This window comes from Grammomys surdaster, unplaced genomic scaffold, assembly GCF_004785775.1.
Source record: "Grammomys surdaster isolate TR1022 unplaced genomic scaffold, NIH_TR_1.0 125357, whole genome shotgun sequence".
In the NCBI taxonomy this organism is placed as follows: Eukaryota; Metazoa; Chordata; class Mammalia; order Rodentia; family Muridae; genus Grammomys; species Grammomys surdaster.
The window spans coordinates 864,804-876,413 of record NW_021620229.1 but is presented as its reverse complement, the minus strand read 5'-3'; the positions used below and the strand labels follow the sequence as shown (position 1 = coordinate 876,413).

The 11,610-nt window shown below is 40.9% G+C and overlaps 1 protein-coding gene across 1 annotated transcript in view; it reads right to left on the bottom strand.

Moving 5' to 3' along the window:
- Positions 1 to 1,672: 1,672 nt before the first annotated feature.
- Positions 1,673 to 11,610, bottom strand: part of Mtmr6 (myotubularin related protein 6) — a 36,996-nt gene continuing 27,058 nt past the window's right edge. Inside the window, exons 8-14 of the mRNA XM_028785874.1 lie at positions 10,914 to 11,023; positions 10,431 to 10,556; positions 7,825 to 7,874; positions 7,215 to 7,415; positions 5,572 to 5,703; positions 4,745 to 4,871; positions 1,673 to 3,741 (exon numbers count right to left, since the gene is read on the bottom strand). Coding sequence (XP_028641707.1) covers positions 3,493 to 3,741; positions 4,745 to 4,871; positions 5,572 to 5,703; positions 7,215 to 7,415; positions 7,825 to 7,874; positions 10,431 to 10,556; positions 10,914 to 11,023 — 995 coding nt within the window. The 3' untranslated portion in view covers positions 1,673 to 3,492. The remainder of the gene's footprint in view (positions 3,742 to 4,744; positions 4,872 to 5,571; positions 5,704 to 7,214; positions 7,416 to 7,824; positions 7,875 to 10,430; positions 10,557 to 10,913; positions 11,024 to 11,610) is intronic.

Below are 11,610 nucleotides of genomic sequence, written 5' to 3'. Positions count from 1 at the left end.
GTCTCTAGTCCCAACATTGCTAAATTCTATATGCATTCCTAGTCAATGCTTGCAGCTTCAGAGTCCTAACACATACCTATGAATCAGAAACTGAGATGGGCTTCAGAGTCCACTTAGCTTCTGAAAGCTGCTTTCAGCCACACATCCCACTGTTGCCTTGCATGGGAACATTTCACTCTCCTAGAAAGAGCTGGACTAACACTGTTCACTGTAACACCAGGCTTCCTGTTTTCTCTTAGGGTATCAAGTACATAATGTTCAGTCTTTGAGTTAACCACTCAAGACTGTAGGCTGTCTTTCTTCTAGACAGAATTCCTGAAGGGTTGTATATTCACCTGAGTCATGCTAACACCTAGGATTTGTATGTGACAAAGTAAAGACAATAATTTATTAGACATTTTTGTCTGGTAAATATGGGAAGTGATGTCCTTAAAACTTCAGGGTGTCTAATTTTTATTGCAATATGATACTCTCACCCACAAAATGTGGAGAGCTGTGGTCATAACCTACCCTGGAGACATGAAGCCCACAGGCTGCAGGGTGGAAATACCCAAATGGTTATGTGGGTAATTCAGAATGGCCAGTTGGAATACTTTCGTAATTCTCAAGTTGACCTGCAAAAAAACTTCCTAAGAGGAGAGGCTCACCCCACACCCTTGCTCATCAGATGAACACTGACAGAGGGTGGGAGCAAGAAAACATGGCATCTTTTTTCTCACAGTTTCCCACACTGCATCTCACCCAGAAGACAGGTGTTCCAAACACTCCTAACGAAGCTGCCCATTTCTTGGTCTATGATTTTTCTTCTTTACACTGGCATTGGGTCAGTTCACCTTGAATGTATCTACTTGGTGGACCCGGGCTTCCACCTGCAAGCTGGTAATAGCACAGATACCATACCACCGACCAAGGGACTTCCACAACTTCATCACTCTCTACTGAACCTGTCCACCACAAGCTGGGGTTAATTATTCAGAAAGCATGTTTGTATATAAAAGGAACTTGTCAAACCTTAGAAAATGAAATGCTAAAACTTCGCTGTTGTGTTGAGGTAACGTATAAGACCCTTTGCCTACGCAAGGAAAAAGAAAGCACAGCCTGAGCCATATGATTTGTCTTATGTTTTCCCTGTTTAGACTTGCTTGTATGTACATGATTTCAAGGCTGGCTACTGGATAACCATTTTCTGGGCTCATCCCTGGGGCAGACTGATTCTCCTCTCCCAGCAATGATTAGTTTCCTGTAGTCCTACATCCTCTGGGGAGGTCCTGTGAGATCTTCCCCATCCATGTTGCCATGTTAACTGGTGCTGTAGTTGTTCAGGCCTTGTCAGGCAACCAACCATATTGTTGTGGTATGACAGGTGTGTAGCTTCCCTGTCATTAAGAAACACAAAATCAAAGCAGATTCCTGGTTCTCTGGCTCTTACAGCTGGTCCAGTCTTCCTGTCCATCCCACTTCGCTGTGTTCCCTGAGCCTCACATACAGGGACTGTAGCTGTGACAACTGGTAAGGGGCACTCTGTGCCCTCTGATTAGGGATGAGAGCTACACTCCTGGATCTGATAAGGATGAGGATTTAGCCTGCAGTTAGGAATCATGCTGATTCAGTAAAGTGACGATAACAGGTTCTCCTCTCAGATCCTCATTTGTTTTTCCCCAAAAGAAAAACATTCAAAGTAAAACATGAACATTTAATTGCCTTTAAATAATACATGAAATAATTTACATGCTATACATCCCAAAACACAATGAACATAAATCTAATTTTATGAGACATTTTCACAGACTTTTGCCAACATATGCCCTGTACATCACTCAGGATGTTATCTGTGTGTGAGCATGTAAACACATATATACATGTGAAGTTGAAGATCAGCATAATGAACCAAAAGATGACTAGGAAGTCTGCCACAGAAGTCTAAAACCATAACCTGACTGGAACCAAGGCACAAAAACCTGTTGTGGCCACAGAGATTAAGTTTCCTTTCTCAACGTTTAAACACTGTTCATTATACATTGTATTTTTTAGTATATTTTTGTTACTTTTAAAATGCAGTGTTTTTATTACATAAGGTCTTACAGAGGTGAATTGGAAAAATAAGGACTAGATAAAATCGCATACAATAAAGCTTTCCTTTTTTTTTTTCCAAAAAAGACACATATGTTCAAAACTAATATAAGAAATATTACAGATATAGGTGTAATCAGGAGATATATAAGATAACATACACAAATTTCGTAGTGCCCAGAACTGTACCTCACATCATCAATGGTATTAAACTTTGTTTGAGAGCCAGTTGGTAATACTGCCAGTTGCAAGTGATTTTTTAGAAAAAAAATATGTATGTCCCAGTGCACAGAATAACAATGAGCCTAACAAAGCAAAACAAACCCTTTTCTAGCATCAAAGCTGCTTTTGTTAGACATTAACTGGCTCCCTCAGTGCTCCCTTTTCTGCCACTTCTATACTAAGAGAAAAGAAATATGCTCCACATAAAAATGATTGCTTTAAAATTCGTAACCAAGCAAAATCTCCACTATCGGCACGTCCCTCTTTCCTTTACCTGAAAGTTTGTAGGCTGCTACATTCAAGTTACAAATGTATTTAGTACTCAGAACACTTTAGAGCTTTGCCACTTTAAACGTACAGTTATCAAAGGATTAAAGCCAACCACAGAGTAAGAATTAATAGACTGTAGTAAGCCGAAAGTAAATGCCAAGTGTACTTACACTAGCCTAAGAAATGAGTCCTCTAAGCTGTGAATAATGAACTGTCAGCTGCAGCTGAAACAAATGACAACAAGAACAAAGCCTTCGGTAGCACTAATTTTAAATATGGGTGGAGCTGGCTAATTACGAAGTAGCAGAGTACAGCTATGACTTTCCATGTAGGAGCACTGCAGTGTGCGGCTCCCAAGTAATGAGAGTGCAGTTCTTCCTATGAAATAAGGCTGATTAGAGGAGAGATCAAACATCCTGTCCTCGGCTATAAAGCCTACAGAATAAACTGAGAGTCTACTTTAAGGCTGTCTCAGAAGTTACTTTTCATGGCACTTCAATGTTAAAACATCACTAAATGGCAAAATACGCAGTCACACAGCTCCAGAACTGAAAGCACATGCCATGTCAGTCACTGAGAGTTCAGGCTGTCAGTCTGTATTCTCAGAGTTAAATTACACTTAAGGAAAGCTATTGAGCTTGGCTATATTAACATCTGAATCAACAGACTGTCAGCTCACCAGTACTGTGTAAATCATTTCCAGTAAGTGCACACTACATCACTCACTTCTACAGAAATGAGTAATGTTCTTGCTACAAATGGCACTTAGCTGACTTATTCCTCTCAAGAGCTGCTATGACCCTTTTCTCAGCTATTCACCTACTGCTAAGCCCCAAAGTCACTCAACAAACCCTCCTGCCCATGTGTACAGACCATCCTTACACCTATACATTTCTTACTCTACAGTCATCCAGGAAACACTGACGGAGGCTAACAAGTCATTCTGGCCACACCGTACTCCAAGCTGACCACAGTAGGCTCTGACTTAGAAAACTCCTCGGCATAGTCACAGTACCGATTATCTGCTGGGCTGCTGCCCTCTATAGCTCGGAGTGTGTCCTTCACCGGAAGCAGACTCTGCTCTTTCAGACACAGCGAGGTTTTCAGAGTAGGTGATTCAGGGTGAATGGCATGCAGCAAGTCCTTTGTTAGGATGCCATTTTTGCATTGCTTAATTTTCTAAAGCAAAACAAGACATTTAAAAAACATTAGTAACTACAGCTAACCAGTGATCGATCTACGTGGAGTGAAGAAAACATGGTTTCACAAGTGTTCCTCTTATGCATGATACACAATTATGAACTCAATAACTAAAAATTCCAAGAGCTTAAAGTTTATCAAAGAAAATGCTTCATTAAGTGTTTATGTTTGTCAATTGATTCAACCAGATTTGACTGTATAGGACACTAGGTCTTCACATGCCAGAAACATAGATATTCCTTAGGAAGCTTAACAAGTAATCATCTCATAAGGATGAGGACCCAGAGGATATGCTCAACCTGAATTCGCTATAACACAGCAATCACATCTAACTCAGCTGAAGCTCCCACTGGCCAGGAAGAGCTTCTCACAGGTGTCCCTCACTAAGGGTCGCCAAGTGAACAGATCAGCCTTTGGAAAGCAGCACATTTTTTTTTTTTTTACACATAATATTTAAAGTGTCCCTTGGCAAAGCATCACACTCTCCAAATCAACTCCAGACAATCGTCCCACACTGCCTATCCTGCCCTTCCTTTCTTTAACGCTAACATGTGCTCTCTTATCCAAGAGACAATGAAAAGCACCCATCTCTGAGGCAGACAGAACAGTTTCCTGAACAAAAAAGAACTGTCTGCATTAAAAAAAAAATATGTATACACACACACACTCGCACACACACACACAAAACAAAGCATAAAAATAATAGTAAGACAAAGAAGACAGAATAAGCCAAAGCTATTTGCAATAACCCTAACAGAGAATTAGTATCTAGTATGTAAGGAACCCTGACAAATCAAAAAAAAAAAAAAAAAAAAGGCAAACAGGCCAAGAAAAAAGTGAGCAAAATTTGGAAGTTTATTCTCAACAAACAAAAAGGAACTGCCCAATAAATTCTCTTCATCTGTAATCCAGAAACCCAAAATGGAAGACACTATCATATAGTAAATTAAATATGTTTTATTAGACAACTCAGGGTACTTACAGCCTCTAGGTCTTTAATGTCTTCCTCTAACTGCTTGTTTTGTTCACTCATATTCATAATTATGTTCAGTACAGACTGCCGAGGATGGAGCGTCCGATCAAACTGGTGGTACATGTTTCTCCAAAATCTATATGACAAAGAAGTTTAGGAAGTTTTTAACCAAAACACCTTTAGATGAATAGTGAGCTCTGGAGCTCCCAGCACAGCACAGTGACAGCTCACAAAGCCTATTCCAAGTTCTACAAACAACTGGAAGAGAGGAGCTCACACACAGTAACAAGGAGCAGACAGAAACACCAGCTGGTCTGTTCTGATCCCACACAAACTGTGCACAGGTTCCAAAATACCTTATTGTTCATAAACATACAGTTTGTCCATTAAAATTAAGAAAGCTTAAAAACATGGGTAATACTATCTTGATTTGCTCATTATTGAATACATGCATACAATGATCATAGTATACCCCATGAATATGTTTAATTAAAATAATGTTTTTAGGGACTGGAGAGACGGCTCGTGCTTAAGAACACTGGCTACTTTTCCAGAGGACCTGTGTTCAGTTCCCAGCACATACATGCATGCTCACAACCATCTGCAACTCCAGTTCCAAGGAATCTGATAGCCTCTTCTGCCCTCCATTAGCCACACACACACACACACACACACACACACACACACACACACACACACAGTGCACCCAGACAAACTCTCTTACAAATAATAATAATAATGATAGTAATAATAAAAACAAAGTTAATGTTATTTTTAAAAGTTCCTAAAATTTGTTTGAGAAAAATCACATGTAAATGCTTCAATGGCCAACTTACTTAAAATTGAAAGAGGCTGTATTTGGCTCCAAGACTGTCAATCTCTGAGATTTGGAACTGTAGAGAGGATTTAAGTACTTCTTTTTGTCATCCAAAAGAAAGGGCCACAGGGAGTAAGTCTTCTCCTTTAGCCTTAGGGAATAAGAACATAAAAGTCTTACCCAGCGATACTCAGTGCCCTGCTAATGCTATAGATCAGGTAGTTACTTCAGTGGCTTCTAGGGGAGACTCACCTCTCCTGCCTGTGTTCTGCTTTCTCTGCATTTTCTTTCTCATTTCTGACCATGTAATAAGTGTGTCTTGAGCACAACACAGGTCGAGCACTGTTTCTCACTTGTCCACTTAGGGACTCTCCTCATATCCCAGGACTGCCAAGCCTTGCAACAGAACACTGATCCAGTTGTTCTGCCTTATTCTCACAACCCCATGGTGGGCCATGAGGGCAACTACCACAGGACAGAAACACAGTTCAGTGGAAGAATTTGAAATGCCAGTCATGTGCTTGTCTAAAGACACACATCTGATGGACAGATTGCTACAGAGGAGGCATATCCACAGCAGGTAAGCCTAAAAGATGCTGTAGGTATGCGCAGTACCATATGCCCTAAGATGGTCCACAGGTATGTTCTAAGAAAGACTACTAAGAAACATCTATTTTTATTTTCCTCTTCACATTTTTTTGAGTTTGGTACTAATTGAGAAGTTTCTCCAAAAATAGATTCGTACCCCAAGAAAAGTCACCTGAACCAAATTATAGGAAGACATTGTTAGCCTCTCTACATGTCACTTGGAAGGTCTAGATTTACTGTTACTATAAGAAATCTAAACTCGCTGGGTGGTGGTGGCGCACGCCTTTAATCTCAGCACTTGGGAGGCAGAGGCAGGAGGATTTCTGAGTTCAAGAGTTCGAGGCTAGCCTGGTCTACAGAGTGAGTTCCAGGACAGCCAGGGCTACACAGAGAAACCCTGTCTCGAAAAAAAACAAAAAACAAACAAACAAAAAAAACAACAAAAAAAAAGAAATCTAAACTCAGAATCCAAACCCAAAACTAGAAGCTGGTATAAAGAACAGGTGGGGTCAAGTGCCACCGCACTTAGTGTCTGCATGAGACTCCATCAGGGACATCATGGAACAATGCCAGCAGGCTTGTCTGCCCCACAGGGAGGAGAGCTACAACTGCTGCCTTACCATAAGACAAACCCACTGATTTATACCTTCCATCGCTATAAAACTGATGACCAACACTTTCTGAGAAATAAATTATGTAAAAATTTCTCTCTTCTAAAATATACATTCAAATGGAAAAAGAGCGCCAAAACATTTAGGAAGCAGCATGGGGTTCTTGCTCTGGGAACTCCCCCCCCCCACCCCGTGTGTGTGTGTGTGTGTGTGTGTGTGTGTGTGTGTGTGTGTGTAATCCTACATGTACTCTTCTGGACACTATTATACTTCAAAATATATTTCAAAATAGAAAGGTGGCAGATATTAGTAGGGTACTTTAGCTTCAAAAATACAGACAAAAAACTCTAAAGTAAAATTCAATTCTCCCTGAACCCGTCAGGGCACTTCAGTGTACAGCCATGACTCACAGTGGGGAGGCTCAGTGGTGCAGAAGGGAAAGGCTCATTTCCTCATCACTTACCTGAGTTCCTCTCTTTCCTTCTGACAGTTGCCAAGGAAGTTCCCAAATTGGCATGAATGAATGTGCTCATGGATCTGAAGAAGAAACGCTTCGTTGAACTCAAAGGCTTGTGGGAACTGCTCAGTCAGATGCCATACACACTCCAAGAACTGAGTAAACACTGGTGAGACTTCCTTTGGGTCACCATCCAAATGGCCACACCTAAACCCCCAGAAAGCACAAGCTTTGAAAAATGCCTCCAAAAGAAGTTCATTGCTTAGGCATTGTAAACTTAAACCTATAAAACTCTACATACAGGTATTAATATGTAATGTGGACAATAAAAGTCCATGTGTAACCACCATTTTAATGGACTTCTGTAACCCCAGTCCTAAAGAAGGAGAAGCAGGAGGACCAGAAGTTCAAGGCCAGCCTTATTACAAGATGGAACATCAATGGCCATGAGAACTAACTAACAAAGGCATAAAGAGAAAGAAATAGCAGAGACATTAAGTCTAGCTTCATACAATACAGAGCTATAGTTCCCATACCACAGAGACATGTAAATTCCAACAAGGAGAAAGATGGTGGTACAGTATTATAAAGATTTAAATATATTATTGCCACTCACCTCTCTGAAAATTTATGCCCAAATGATATCCAATCTTTTTCTATTAAAACCTAGTGAGAAAAAGCAAAATCAACTATATAACTATTTTCAACTTTAAAAAATACAGTGACAATTCTACTAAGAACAGAAATAAAAAAAAAATAAAAAGACTACATTAAAAAAAAAAAAAGTAGGCAGAACCTTGATGAGAGTGAGGGTTACCAAGGAGTAAAAAGACACGAGAAGTGATCTCACAACAAATGATTCCTGCTGCACTCATTAAAGACACTCTTGGAAAGGCAGCATTACATTCTTGTACATACAAAAATAACATGGAAAAGCCAGCTGGACTCCAGCAATCAGAGGCTCAGGCAAGAGAATAAAGAATCAGAGACCAGACAGATTTCATGGGGAAGCCCTGTCCTCAAATAACTAAAATGCTAATAAGGACCATTTCTGTAGTACAGGGGCAGGTGTTTAAACCACTGGCATATTTGTAGATTGTTTATGTAAAGCATAAGAAAGACGGTAAGCAAGACCCTGTCTCTTGGAAAGCCAAACAAAGTCAATAAAAGAGCTCTTATTCAGATCCCAACACTGGCATCTTTGCATACGTAGTTCAGTTTTCCAGATCATGGCTTCTCTACTGACTAACTCCACCAAAGTAACACATCTTACTTTTCTTTCTCCTTTTTGTTTTTCTGAATCAACTTTTCAATATGAAACCCAGGATGGACAGAATTCTCCATCCTCCTGTCTCAGCTTTCCAAGAAGGAAGGGACTAAAGAAATGCATCACCATAGCCAATAAGAGAACAGATCTCTAATGTTTTCAGTCAGATCTGAAGTAACTTCTTAGTGCTTGATACACCTTATAATCTCATTACATAATCACCAAACATATCTTTTCTCAGGATGGCCACTTTGGCATCTCCAATGTTGCTTTAAATCCAGTTAAGGATGCCGTTTCTTGAGCCCTTGAGTATTTACAGACCCTATCATGGATGTCATGGTCACCTCTATGCTGTGACCATGGGTGGAAATATAGATTTCATGCTGGGTCCTCTATCATTCAATTCGTCCTGACTTAGTATCTTCCTCTCTAACCTCTTTCTCTGCTTAGCTCAGAGAAGAGCCAAAAGCTGACTCGGCAGCCTGGAAATCCAGACAGGAGCTCCTATCCGCCACTTCCACTCAATCTGTGGGCAGCTTGCATTGGTCCTCCTTTGTCAATGTCCCCTGAGACCACCACCTCTGTGTACTTGTGTGAGTCCTGCTGCCTTACTTTCAGTCCTCCCCCTCTTCAGATGGACTAACAGTCGCTATCCTGGACCCTCAGCCTCCATCCCACTCCCTTCTGCCTTCAAGAGGCCAAGGTATCTTTTTACAGCATCTTTCATCAAGCTACTGCTTGCTCTTGTCTACTGGCTCTCACTGCCTAGAGGGGAAAGTACACATCCCAGGGTCCTCTTCCTTAGGCTCTCAGCTTTCAACACCAGGTTTACTCTCACATCCACTCAGCCTACTCTCATGCATCTAAAGGGGCTTTGCTGTGGGCCTGGTCACTTACTACATGGCTTCATTCAGATGCCTGGCAAATGAGCTAAGAATAACATTCCTCACTTAGACTTTCAAAGTATTAAGTGGTTTGTTTGTTTTGTTGTATTCTTTGCTTGTTGTTTGATTTTTCAAGACAGGGTTTCTCTGTGCAGCTTTGGATGTCCTGAAACTAGCTCTATAGACAAGGCTGGCCTCAAACTCACAGAGATCCACCTGCCTCTGCCTCCCAAGTGCTGGAAATAAAGGTGTGCACCACCATCTGGCCACCTCGTGTTATTTTAGCACCATTTTCATGTAGTTTTCTTATTTCCATTTAGTGCTGAACAGGGTCTGGGACTTTCCATCACCCTCATCACAACCCTCGTCACAGGACTCGGATTATTCAGTAGCACTTATACCTCTCTAATACCTCCATCTACTCACTATGTATTTCCGTGGAAATTTTGTTTTGTTCTTAAACAAGGTCTCATGTAGCTCAGGCTGGTCTCAAACTGATAACAGAATAAAGGATGGTCTTCAACACTTAACCCATCCATCTATACCTCTCAAACCTGCTTTACATGCAAATTTGAAAGTTGATCTAATCAAATACAAAACAGAAAATAAATTCCTGCTTAGAAGAAAATTGTTCAACTATAAATTTGGTTTCATAAACAGAAATGACACAATGCTTAACATTGGAGTGCTGTAGATGAACATACCCCCAACATGGATTACAATTCAATACTGCATTTTACATTACTTTTACTAGATAAAGGTGAGAGAGAAAATGTTAACAATTTTGTAACACTTTAGGGTGGCGGTGGCGGTGGGGTGTCTACCTCTAAATCTAAAGTGTTTGGCCAAAACATGTTGCACAGATCGGAGTGAGTCAGCCCGCAGGCTCTCTGCTGCAGAAGCACAGACTGCAGCGCGTGCCGAGGAGTCTTTAAGTGGAGCTGCTCTGGGCAGGGTCAGCTGCCCAGCAGACTCTATCAGCTGCATGCCCTGAGTATAGAACTGTCTCTGAATACTGGCAAGCATCCCCCAGGGAAAGAAACCACTGGGCTCAATGGAACACATCCTTACCATGAATCCTTTCATTGTCCTGTAGTAGGAATCCAACAAAAGTGAACCGAGGGAACACACCTGGGAGGTCCTATCCCACCCATCCGAACAGTGCACCAGCACACTTGCATTTTCAACCACTATTGCCTGGGGGGAAATGACACATTTAGACTCTTGCAAAATTCCTTTTACATAAATCAGTAAGATTATGTACTAAAACCCACACTGGAAGATACACATCATAAAGAAGACCTGGCCCTCAATAACACAGTTGCCACAGCATAATTAAAACACACAACAAAAACAAAACAAGCAAACAAAAAATGTTGTTTGTAAGTAGGTGGGGATTGTAAGCCTCCATATTAGGTACCACTTCAAACTGAAGTGAACCTCATTAAAGAGGCAAAGAACAGAAAAAGTTGTCTGAACAAAATCAAGATTTACCTTGGCTAAGTCCATTCCTTCCCCAACCATTACAAACCTGAACCAATGAGAGATAGTTACTTTGGCTAAGAAGATTGCAGCATCCAAAACAGCCTTGATATGGCGAAGCCATCCTGAACTCTCCAAACCAGAGTAGAAATCGTTGACAGAAAGCCCCTTGCTGCCGTTCACTATGAAATGGAGAAGACTTGCAATTAGAACGGAGCTGGAGTGCCCACTCATCCTTGGGGAGTGAACTGGGGAAAATGCGTTTCAATTAAATATGCTATGAGAAGCTGAATAGTGCTCTGGGGGACGCTTCTTCTGTCCTTCCTTAGGCTTAAAAGAAATGTTGAATTGCCTTTTTAAAAAATAGCACAAATGTTTGAATTTTATATATATATATATATATCATCACATGATATATATATATCAATACATATGATATATATCATCATCATCATCATCATGAAGAGTGTAATGACCACTCAATGATCTCTAACAGCAGTGAGCATTAGAACTGCAGACAGAGCAGCTCCCACCCACAAGGTGCCTATGCTGAAGTGAGATATAAGACTAAAGGAATGACTGTTTTCTAAGACTGGGTGACACTACCACACTTCGCTGGCTGTGCTGTACATACCTGTAACCCCAGCACCTGAGAAGCTGAAGCAAGAGGATCAGCCCTTCTAGGCAAGCCCTGGCTGCAGAGGTAGTCTGAGTATACCTTAGATTCAGTGAGACTTTGTCTCAAAAAAGGTATGAATAAGCAACTTAG